This window comes from Colobus angolensis, unplaced genomic scaffold (assembly GCF_000951035.1).
Source record: "Colobus angolensis palliatus isolate OR3802 unplaced genomic scaffold, Cang.pa_1.0 Scaffold8, whole genome shotgun sequence".
In the NCBI taxonomy this organism is placed as follows: Eukaryota; Metazoa; Chordata; class Mammalia; order Primates; family Cercopithecidae; genus Colobus; species Colobus angolensis.
In genome coordinates this window covers 17809773-17821834 of record NW_012121820.1, presented here as the reverse complement: position 1 = coordinate 17821834, position 12062 = coordinate 17809773, and the positions used below count along the sequence as shown (strand labels likewise).

Here is a 12062-nt window from a genome sequence, read left to right as displayed (position 1 = left end):
AATAAAATAAAATAAAATAAAATAAAATAAAATAAAATAATTGTAAAGGCAAGGAGAATCTAAATATCTTATGAATATTTAGCACCTGAATCAAGACGTATTGTAAGTATAAAATACATACTGGATTTAGAAGAGGATGTATTAAAAAGTAAAATATCTTTGTAGTCTTTTTCATTTTAGTTTTAATTTTTTTTTTAGAGACAGATTCTCACTCTGTTGCACAGGCTGAAGTGAGTGGCATGATCGTAGCTCACTGCAACCCCTGAACTCCTGGACTTAAGGGATCCTTCCACTTCAGCTAGTAGCTGGGACTATAGGCATGTGTCACCTCACCCAACTAAATTTTTTTATTTTTTGTAGAGACAAGGTCTTGCTATGTTGTCCAGGCTGTTCTTGAACTCTTGGTCTCAAGAGATCCTTCCGCCTCAGCCTCCCAAAGTGTGGGGATTACAGGCTTGAACCACCGAGCCAGGCCTGTAGTATTTTTTACATTGATTACATGTTGAGATAGATATATTGGGTTAAATGAATATATTATGAAAATTAATTTCCCTCATTCCTTTGCACTTTTTAAAATGTAGCTACTAAGGCCGGGCACGATGGCTCACACCTGTAAACCCAGCACTTTGGGAGGCCGAGGCAGGTGGATCACTTGAGACCAGGAGTTCGAGACCAGCGTGGGCAACATGGAGAAACCCTGTCTCTACTGAAATTACAAAAATTAGCCAAGCATGGAGGTGCGTGCTTGTAACCCCAGCTATTTGGGAAGCTGAGGCATGAGAATTGCTTGAATGCGGGAGGTGGAGGCTGCAGTGAGCCAAGATTGTGCATCTGCACTCCAGCCTGGGTGACAGAGCGAGACTCTGACTCAAAAAATAAAATAAAATAAAATAAAATGTAGCTACTATAAACTTTTAAATTACATACGTGGCTTGCATTATATTTCTATTTGACAACACTGTTGTAGACGGAGTTGAGCTGGACACATTTGATTAATAATAGAAGACTACATAAAGACTAGTTATTTGGGGAAGGTTGGGAGGTCAATGAAAGATGGATATTTCCCACCTCACCCCAGCCCGGGCCTTGCCCCTTGGTGGAATGTTACCTTGGACAGCCCCATAGCCTTGAGGATGAGATCAGGGCTTCTGATGGCAAATGAAAAACCTTAGTCTGGGTCCTCATCCTGGCCATGCCCTTCACTTGCTGCGTGTGTGACCTTGGGCACTTCTCTTTGCTGAACCTGAGCCTTTCATCTGCAAACTGAGACTAATGGTGGTTGAGGGGATAGCCTGAGAAATAATCTGAGTGAGTATTTAGCACAGTGCCTGGCATGCCCAAGCAGTCAAATATTTGCTGTTTGGTGGTTGCTACTACTGTTAGTGTGGGGGCTGTTGCCACGACAGTACTGTTGCATCCAGCAGCTCATATTCAGTTATTCCATGTGTCTGAAGGGACATTGGCCAGAGGGGAAGAAGTTAAAATAGCTTGAGGGTGGGGGTTGGGATGGGGATTTGTATGATACCTCATCTCATACCTTTGTATGATACCTCAAGAGATTGCTTGGTTTTCGGGTAGCTCCTTGGATATTCCTTTCTGCGAGTGATCAGGCAAAGATAAATTCCCATTTTACAGATGAGGAAACTGAGACCTGTGAAGGGACAGTGACCTGGCTACACAGCCGGAACCTGAATGCAGGACATCCTGCCCCTGTCATGGTGGTATTGGTGTCAGCTGATGCCACCATTCAAGGTTGTAGGAGCAGCGCCTGACCAGAAATCCGGACCTTGTAAGGAATGGTTATTATTAGTCTTCTGTAACTGGAAAGGATCTTGACATTGTTTAGTACAATAGTCTCATTCTGAAGTCGAAGAAACAGAGATGAGAAAGACAGAGTGAGAGAGAGAGAGAGAGAGAGAGAGAGAGAGAGAGAAACTGCTGATCACATAGCAAGTTGGTGGCCAAGCTGGAACTGATTCTGTTTGCTTAGATCCAACCTTCAGCTCAGCCCCAGCAGGATGGACGGCCCTGCTTGTCAGCGCCCTTCTCTCCTGCCCAGTCCCCAGAGAGGGCTTCTGAGAAAGAGGCTTTTGTTTCATCAGCTCCTTCTGGTTTCCTCTCAAGGTAGCTGCACACACATGCACACACACACACTCACACCCATTGGCCCCAGTTTGCATTTGTTACACACACACACTCTCACATCCCATTGGCCTCAGTTTGCTTTACACACACACACACACACACACCCCATTGGCCTCAATTTGCATTTGTCCCTATTCCAGGTTTAAAGGGCCCTGAAATTTGAAGCCTATCCACACATACCTACTTTCTGGGTATCCCCGGAAAGACCATGAGCTTTTACATCAAGGATGCCTGAGTTCAAATCCTTCTTCTATCTCTGATTCTCTCTGTGACCTTGGGCAAGTCACTTGTTCTTTTTTTTTTTGAGACGGAGTCTCGCTCTGTCGCCCGGGCTGGAGTGCAGTGGCCGGATCTCAGCTCACTGCAAGCTCCGTCCCCCGGGTTTACGCCATTCTCCTGCCTCAGCCTCCCGAGTAGCTGGAACTACAGGCGCCCGCCACCTCACCCGGCTAGTTTTTGTGTTTTTTAGTAGAGACGGGGTTTCACCGTGTTAGCCAGGTCACTTGTTCTTTTTTGACCTCAACTTCCTCGTCTGAAAAGCAGGAACAGGAGTGGTATATGTATAACCTAGTGGTTTAGCTGGGCTCCAGATCCCAGCCGCCAGTGTAGGGGTCTCAGCTCTGCCACTTATTCACTGCCTCGTCTTCAGTGAGTCATTTCATCCTTCTGGGTCTCAGTTTCCCCATCTTTGAATGGGGCTGCTACCTCTTGGACAGTTGTGATAAGGCACCTTGCTGAGCTGTTCACAGGTGTCATCTCATTTAGTCCCCACTATTAGCCCTGGAAGCAGACACTATTACTCCTATTTTCCAAATGAGGAAGTAAAATGACTTGCCCTGGGCCACATAGCTAGTAAGTGTTAGAACCAGAATTCAAACCAGGTCTGAGTGACTCCAGAGCCTAAGCTCATAAACTACTGTACGTTCTTCCTGTTCACCTGATTTTCATATTCTACATGAAGCAGGAACACCTCATCCCACCTGGAGACTGACTGTTCTGAGTATGTGAGTCCAGGGTGCCTGTAGCTTCTCCCTCCAAGTCTCCTGCTCCGTTGCATACTAAGCCTGACCTGTGGTTGGAGCTCAAAGAGGATTGAAAATGTACGTATAGGCCGGGCGCGGTGGCTCAAGCCTGTAATCCCAGCACTTTGGGAGGCCGAGACGGGCGGATCACAAGGTCAGGAGATTGAGACCATCCTGGCTAACATGGTGAAACCCCGTCTCTACTAAAAAAAATACAAAAAACTAGCCGGGCGAGGTGGCGGGTGCCTGTAGTCCCAGCTACTCGGGAGGCTGAGGCAGGAGAATGGCGTGAACCCAGGAGGCGGAGCTTGCAGTGAGCTGAGATCTGGCCACTGCACTCCAGCCTGGGTCACAGAGCAAGACTCCCTCTCAAAAAAAAAAAAAAAAAAAAAGAAAATGTACGTATATACTCTGAGTGAATTACACCAGAATAGGGTGTGAATGCTAAAAAGACCCCGAGGGAGGCCAGGCATGGTAGCTCATGCCTGTAATCCTAGCACTTTGGGAGGCCAAGGTGGGTGGATCACTTGAGGTCAGGAGTTTGAAACCAGCTTGACCAACATGGTGAAACCTTGTCTCTACTAAAAATATAAAAAATTAGCCGGGCATGGTGGCGCATGCCTGTAATCCCAGCTACTTGGAAGGCTGAGACAGGAGAGTTGTTTGAACCTGGTATACGGAGGTTGCAGTGAGCCAAGATTGCGCCATTGCACTCCAGCCTGGGCGACAGAGCGAGACTCTGTCTCAAAAAAAAAAAAAAGAAAAGGAAAGACGCCGATGGATCACTGATTCCAACCATATTTATTTCACAGATGGGGAGACTAAGGCGAGGAAAGGCCAAGTGGACAGCAGGGGGTATAACCATGGCACCTGAGGAGGAACCTGGAAATTGGGGCCCCTGCTCTCCTTCCTCCCCATACGTCTAGTCCACCAGCAAGTTCTGGGGATACCACCTCTTTTTTTTTTTTTTTTTTTTTTGAGACGGAGTCTTGCTCTGTCGCCCAGGCTGGAGCGCAGTGGCCAGATCTCAGCTCACTGCAAGCTCCGCCTCCCGGGTTTACGCCATTCTCCTGCCTCAGCCTCCCAAGTAGCTGGGACTACAGGCGCCCGCCACCTCGCCCAGCTAGTTTTTTTTTTTGTATTTTTTAGTAGAGACGGGGTTTCACCATATTAGCCAGGATGGTCTTGATCTCCTGACCTCGTGATCCGCCCGTCTTGGCCTCCCAAAGTGCTGGGATTACAGGCTTGAGCCACCGCGCCCGGCCCGATACCACCTCTTAAATACCTCTTGAGTCCGTCCAGCTCTTTCTGTCTCTTCTGCAACCACCCTAGCCTAGGCCCTCGTCATATCTCCCCTGGATAATCACAACAACCTCCTAACTGGTGTTCCTACAGCTTCCCCTGCCCCTCTTCCATCCAGCCTCTACCCTGCAAGCCAGTGGTTTCTCTTTGCTCTTACAATAAAGAGCGAATCTTCACCTTGGCCTCCAAACTCCTTTGCTGCCTGGCCCCTGCTGCCGCTTCAGGTGCATATTTGTTACTTTCTATTTTGCTTTCCGCCTTGTCACAAGGCCTTTTTGTTTAACAGGTTCAGCAACTTCCCTAAGGTGCCTCAGAGAGTCAAATGCCAGCTTCTCAATTTCCAGCACATGCTGGGCTCATGAACTCCTGTTCTGAGGAGCTAACGCTGTTTCCTCTCTCTAGGTGCCTGACTGACAGAAGTTCTTGCCCCTGGGGAACTGGTGTGGACAGAGGAGGGGTGAGTGTTCTAGAGGCATAGCCTTATTATTCTCCTGCTGAGGTTGAACAAAGAGGTCTTCTAGGCCCTTGGGCTCTCAATTTTGACATATTTGACTGCTGGGGAAGTGTGAGGCTTTGTCTAGGCCACCTGTTTCTGGTGGCATTGAAAACGGGGCAGTGCTGGGGGCCCTCCCTGGTTTTGGCTTGTTTTGGGGTAGGGGCTGAAATGCATATTCATCAAGCTCTGTATTCAACAACAGGCTTTGCCTCTATTGCTCATCCATGCCACCGTGGCTGGTGAAGGACGGTGCTGGGCCTGGAAGCTGGCCCCATGGCCCTTGCCTGCCTTTGCTTCACCACTCCTAGGTCATAGACTAGATTCAGGAGAGAGTGTTTTCATCCTGGCCCTGCCCGTTGACTACTATATGACCTTCCTTTCTATTGGCCTCAGGGTTGCATCAACATTGTTGGGTCAGGGGATAGGGGAAAGTAGGGTCAGACTAAATGATTTGTTTTCAAACTTTCCAGAGGGAACTCTCCTTTTCCATTGCACCCCAAAGAATCTCAATGTACAAAACAGCTAAAGGGGTTGCAGTGTGTGTTGGAGTTGGCATGGGGTTGGCCAATTTGTCAACCCCCAGAAGCCCCCAGACAATGCAACTAACCTTTTCTTGGCTTTATGGAAGACACTTTGGAAACCACTGACCTGGGGCGTGTCAAAGCTTCCCAGCTTGGAGGTGCTGTGACTCTGGCAGGGCGAGGGAGTAGAGAGGGAACTCAGCCAATGGAGTTACATTGATTGGGAAATTTCGAAGTAACATGCAAATGTCACTGTGATGTTACTAGTAAGGCACAACTGCCAGGGCTGTGATGTTGCCATTCTGGAGTCCTCTGGTTTTTAATTTTGGTTCGATGTGAAGTATCTTTGTGCCCCTAGGGAAACTTTCCATTTGTGTGTGTGTGTGTGTGTGTGTACACACACACATGTGTGTGCACCTGTAGGGAGTAGGAACTGTGGGGAATGAAGCGTGGCCGAGCCAGGCTGGGACAGGTAGAATGAATGGTGGGCAGAGCTGGGAGCATGTTGCTCCCAGGGGTGGTGGGGGTAGGGGGTGGCTTTAGCTCAGTTAAAAGGAGCGATTTGGCTCCTTCCTACAGGGGCCCCATGGAGATCTCTGGGCAGGAAGCACTGGGAATAAGGAATCCTCTGTCCACAGCCACAGCACAGCCAGGACAGAGGAAATAGATTAGGAGTTCCCGGGAGGGAGCCTGCCCAGCCTTTCCCTGACATTTGGGCAAACTTGTGGGGAGATGCGGAGCTCAAGGTATGTGCACATAGGGAAGGTGGCGCTCCGTTAAGGGGTGATTGAGATCAGCTCATGCATTTATTCCACACATTCCTCAAGCTTCCTGAAGCCTTTCAAGGAGCCAAGCTCAGAGGCAGACAATTCTGTAGGAGTCAGAGCCAAGAAAGATGAGACTCTAGGTATTAACCACCATCAGTTTACTGAAGGAGACAGGAAATGTGAGAGATAATAGACTTTCACAGGCAGCTGGGTGCAGTCGGAGCTATTTGGCCGGTGTGTCTAGGGCCCCACATTCAAATTCTTGCTCTACAGTAATGGTCTCATGACTTCCCCTTTCTGAGCCCTCATTTCTCCTTCCATAGAATTCAGATGAACACATCAGCCCTAGCTACTTCTCAATGCTTTTCTAAGTGTCAATTAGAATAGAGTTTTTCAAATCTTTTTGGACAGCAGAAACCCAATACTGTAAGCATTTATAGCAGAACTTGTCTGGTTCTGGGGCAGTTTACCCAGAATTTTGCCCTCCTCATGGCTCTTAGTTTCCTGGGTGCTTTTGGAGATACCTCTGCAAATTCCCAGGGCTCTAGGAAGCAGGGTCTAAAGACACTGGGTGAGGGTATTCTTGAGAACATGCTTTGAAAACTGCCCACTGCAACCCAGATGATAGGGGTGGTGCCACGTACACAAGAGTCGTTATAATACTGGCTTCTGCTTGGCCCTGCCCGTGGCCAGCACTGACCTTATCTTAGTTAGGGTCTATACAATTGGGCATGGCTTTTTTCCGGAAACCAGTGACAAAAACTCAACTCAAAGTGGCTTTAAACCAAAAAACGACTTTAATGGATCCTGGGGCAGTTCATGGGTCTGAAGAATGAGGAATCAGGTTGACACTCTCTGCCATCACTGTTTATCTGTCCCTTTTAAGCTGTCCTCTGCCCCAGCTTAGCAATCCAAACAGAAAAGGGAGACTCTTTTTCTTCTGGAATCTATATGTCAATCCAAGGGAAGGACTCTGAGTGGTTCAGTCACTGTTGCTGGGAGGATAGGAATATTCTGAGTGGCCAGGTGTGGGTCAGGTGCCTACCCATGTAGCTAATGTAGGGGCACAGCCAGCACCAGACATAGGGGGAGTAGAAGACTGTTGGCAGAGCACGAGAACATGCTAGGATATTAGTGGAACCCTAGGTTGTAACAGCTCATAGGCCTGCAAGGGGCTGTAACTCCCCACTTCAGTTATAGTAATGCAAACGCCAACAATAATAACAATAGCGAATGTGCATTGAATTACTCTTTCTGTGCCAGGCATGTTCTATTGCTATATGTGTATTCTTTCATTTAACTCTCATGACAGTCTTTGGGTAGGTCCTATTATTACTATTATTTCCGCATATTATCGATGAGGAAACTGAGGCCCTGTTAAGTTAAGGCCACACTTTGAGTAAGTAAGGGAGCTGGGTTTCAAGCCCAAGGTGTCTGGCTTCAGAGACCATGCTCTGACTACTGCATCTCCAGCCTCTGTTTGGTAGGCCAAGTGGCCATCTTGCTTTTGCTTGTATGCACGGAGCTCATGACCTACAGAGGCAGCCCAGGCCCAGGTTGCACTGCTCTGCCTGTTGAAAAGGGCTTCCCTACGCAGTGCACATGTCTACCTCTGTACAAATCCATCCAGAGAGCATATGGCTCTGTGTTAGGTGTTTCAGGAGATATCAAGAAAAAATCATCCATGAACCTGCCTGAACGGTCACCATCACAATAAGTCACATTACTGACATTGTGCCAGGCTCCATGCTGAACTCTTTATGTGCATTATCTCATTTAATTGCAACAGCAGGCCAGGTGCAGTGGCTCACACCTGTAATCCCAGCACTTTGGGAGGCTGAAGCGGGTGGATCAATTGAGGTCGGGAGTTTGAGACCAGCCTGACCATGGTGAAACCCCATCTCTACTAAAAATACAAAAATTAGCCAGGCATGGTGGTGCACGCCTGTAATCCCAGCCATTTGGAAGGCTGAGACAGGAGAATCACTTGAACTCAGGAGGTGGAGGTTGCAGTGAGCTGCGATCGTATGACTGCATTCCAGCCTGGGCGACAGAACAAGACTGTCTCAAAAATATAATAATAATAATAATTGCAACAACAACTCCAGAGAGTAGGTTCTGTTATTGTCCCCATTTTCCAGGGGAAACTGAGGCTCAGAGGGAATAAGTGACTAAGAAACTACAAAGCTGGTATTTGAGTTCAGGTCTGCCTAGTTCCAGAGCCTGTACTAGAACCCACTGCAGTCAGCTGTGTCCCCTAGAGGGGGAATACGTGTGTGCAGATGTGATTGTGACACAGTCAGCATGCAAATTGCCACTGAGAGGGACAGGAAAAGTGCAACTGAAGTTCAGAGGAGAGAGGTGAGGGAAAGGGGGAGAAGGGGACATTTGATCTAAGTTGAAGAGACGTAGGATTTGGACATTCAATTCAGGGAGGGATCTCTAAGAAGAGTTGGAAGAGAGAAGCAGGGGTAGTGAAGCTTGGGGAGAATGAAAGAGCTGAGGTGGGGCTGAGGATGGGGGGTGTTGTGGCCAGCTGTGCTTTCAGGCCCCACAGAAGGTGCCTCCTTCTTCCAGACTGTTCTCTTCATAGATGTGAAGAGGTTTGATCTTCTCCAGGAGAGCTCAACACAGGTGCTCAGTTCCTTCCTTTCCTCCTGATATGAGGTGGACAGGCCCTATCTGGAGGGTAGACAAGGCACCTGGGCACCAACAGCTGTCAGTGCTTCATTCCCTTCTTTCTGGTGGTGAATGGAGGGAAGAATGGTCCATTCCCCAGGGATCAGCACCTTCTCCAGACAGCACAGTGCTCCAGGCACCAGAATGGCTGGACTAGCCATTCAGGAGGGTTCTCCATGTCCTCCCTGGATAACAGGCTGAAGCACGTGCCTCTCACCCGTGGAGGGGCTCCTTTCTCCTGTGCCCTCCCTTAGCTAATCTCATCCATTTGTCAGAAGGTAGATAATGCCCCCCAGAGGCCTGGGCTCTGTCCCTAAAGTGCCTTTGGATTTTTCTCCAAACAACACAGGTGGGAAATTGGGAGAAGAGTATGATGTAGTGCTAGGAGCTCTCTTGGTTTCAAAGGGTAGAATAGCAGTTATTTTTCCTGAACTGGACTCACAGTGAGTCAGGGATTTTATCATCCCATTTTGCAGATGAGGAAGTTGAGGTTCAGAGGAGGAAGATGATGCAAATGCAGTTGTCACATGATATGTGAATGATTGTGCCCTTGTCTCCTGAAGGAAGGACATAAACCTAGAGACTCAGCATGGAAAACTGCCCCTTCCCTCCCCTGCTCTTGCCCATCAATTCCTCCTCCTGTGGCAGTGGCTCTGAAATGCTGACTCTGGCTACCCTGGCTGCTGTCCATCCTCTCCTCTACATGGTAACAGATCATTCCTCCTGTATTGCTGCCCACCTGAGAGCTAGAGGGGTGTCTCTGGGGGACCCAGGCCTCAGGAATGTTGCCCACGTAAGGTCCAGACGTCCATTATTTCTTCTGTGACTCTTATGGTCTCTGGAGTCCCTGGATTTCTCCAATCCTTCTTGAAGGAATTCTAGCATTTCTGTAAGGGGAAAAGAGGCAGAGAAGGACAGAAGAATTCTTTCATTAGGGTCCTTCAACCCCATGGCCCTTATCACCTGGCTCACACTAGAACTAGAATCAAAGTCCTTTATATTTTTTTCTACAAAGGGCTTTTGTTTTGTTTTGTTTTTGTTTTCTTTAGGGCTTTTCAATTTTTCATCTCATCTGATTTTCCTTGTAATCCTGAGAAATAAGGCAGGAAGGGTATAATTATCCCATTTTGTGGGTGGGTTAACTGAGGCTCAGAGAAGTAAGTGACTTCTCTAAGGTTGCATAAAAGATAGTGGCAGAGCAGGGCTAGAAGATAGAAGCCAGTGTCCAGGAATCCTGACCTTTCTTCTCAGTGCCCAGTGCTGACAACTACTGGGACAGCCTCTGGCTAGCCTCTTAGTCCCTCTCCACCTCCATCCAGGACTCCCTCTCCGGTTCAGCCCAGTGTGGGGGAGGGGTCATGTCCCCAGTTCGGACCTTCCCAGGCTTCCTAAGGCCTCCAGAGTAAAGCCTCACTCACCAGTTCTGTATCTGAGGGTTCCCCAAATCCAGCCCCAACCTACGACTCTTGCCAATCTCAGCTAACATAACAGGCTAGTCTTTTCCTTCTGACAAGATGGACAAGATTAGTCATTTGTTAGGGGGCATCCCTCTGTGGGATGTTGGAGGAATGGGTTTCAGCCTGCTTGCTGCTCAGAGTAGATAGGGAAACTGAGGCAAGTGTCAGCACACAATCACTACATTCAGGACAGCTTAGAGAGGCAAGGCTAGGAAAAGACTTGGACTCGACTAATATGATGGGCCTTTCCCCAGGAAAATCTACTGCTGCTTTGTTTCATTAAATGAAACACAGATGGCGCATGCCTATAATCCCAGCTACTTCAGAGGCTGAGGCAGGAGAATTGCTTAAACTGGGACCTGGGAGGTAGAGGTTGCAGTGAGCCAAGATCGAGCCACTGCACTCCAGCCTGGACTACAAGAGCAAGACTCCATCTCAAAACAAAGAAACAAACAAACAAACAAACAAAAAACACAGAGTGTACTGAGTGCCTATCTTTTGCTCTACTTCTATCCCAGAGAAATTCTTCCAAGGGGCACCCTGAGCTTTATCAGAAAAGTAGCACCTAGGCCAAACCAGAACCAGAGACCCAGGTTCTTAAGGAGCATTGGAGGTTATAGCTCAGCACTTGCCAGAACAACTGGGATTCTGGAATTACTGATGATGACTGCACAACTCCATACGTAAATATACTCAAGAGGAGTGAATTGTATGCTGTAAAGTGGTACATTTTATGGCATATGAATTATATCTCAATTTTTTAAAAAAAAGAATACCTGGGATTATATTAGAGCATGCCCTGCATTTGTAGGTGCTTAATAGATATTTGTTGAATGAATGCATTAATGAGTGTAACATGTGTTTATTCATTTTACTTAAAAATTTTTTTTTGATATAAGAACATCTTATAAAGTACATTTGTTTGATCCTCACAGCAGCTGTGAGGAAGAGGCAAGGCAAGAATAATGATCCCCATTTAACAAATAAAGAAACAGAGGCCTGGAAAGATTAAATGACTTACCCAGGGCAATTGAATTAAAGTTTTAGAGAGTTGAAATAAGTTTTTATGCTATCTCCTCCAGCCCCGATTCATTAAGCAAACCTTAACCAAGCACTTCTATAATTGAGCTATCCCTGAGGATGCTGAGATACTGATATCGATGTGCCAAGACCTCTCTCATTCTCCATAGTCAAGAGGGAGACTCAGATGAAGAACCAAGCCCTGACAATATGTTGTGATTAGTACTGAAGGAAGGTGGGCTCAGTGGCTGCAATGCCTGAAGGGGCTCTGACCAGCCCTGGGGATAGCAGGGTGACTGCCCTGGAGTCTGACAACTGACTGGACCAGGAAGGATCAGAAAGATGGCCAAAAGAAAGGGCAAGGTGTGGCTGGGTGTGGTGGCTCATGCCTGTAATCCCAGGACTTTGGGAGGCTGAGGTGGGCAGATTGCTGGAGGTCAGTAGTTGGAGAAGAGCCTGGCCAAGATGTGAAACCCCATCTCCACTAAAAATACAAAAATTAGCCAGGCATGGTGGTGCATGCTTGTAATCCCAGCTACTTGGGAGGCTGAGGCAGGAGAATCGCTTGAACCTGGGAGGGTTGCAGAGTCGAGATTGAGCCACTGCACTCCAGCCTGGGTGACAGAGCGAGACTCCATCTTGAAAGAAAGCAA

The 12062-nt window shown here is 47.8% G+C and overlaps 1 protein-coding gene across 3 annotated transcripts in view; it reads left to right on the top strand.

Moving 5' to 3' along the window:
* EPB41L1 (erythrocyte membrane protein band 4.1-like 1) overlaps nt 1-12062 on the top strand; it is a 138909-nt gene that overhangs the window by 16185 nt on the left and 110662 nt on the right. The window contains exon 2 of one of the 3 annotated variants that reach the window (XM_011929119.1): nt 4872-4926. Coding sequence is in view for 1 of the 3 variants with exons in the window: in XM_011929120.1 (XP_011784510.1) it covers nt 4792-4926 (135 nt within the window). In the remaining 2 variants the exon portion in view is untranslated. Of the gene's footprint in view, nt 1-4787; nt 4927-6111; nt 6233-12062 lie in introns of those variants that run through there. The other 2 variants (XM_011929120.1, XM_011929118.1) reach the window with 2 other exon arrangements.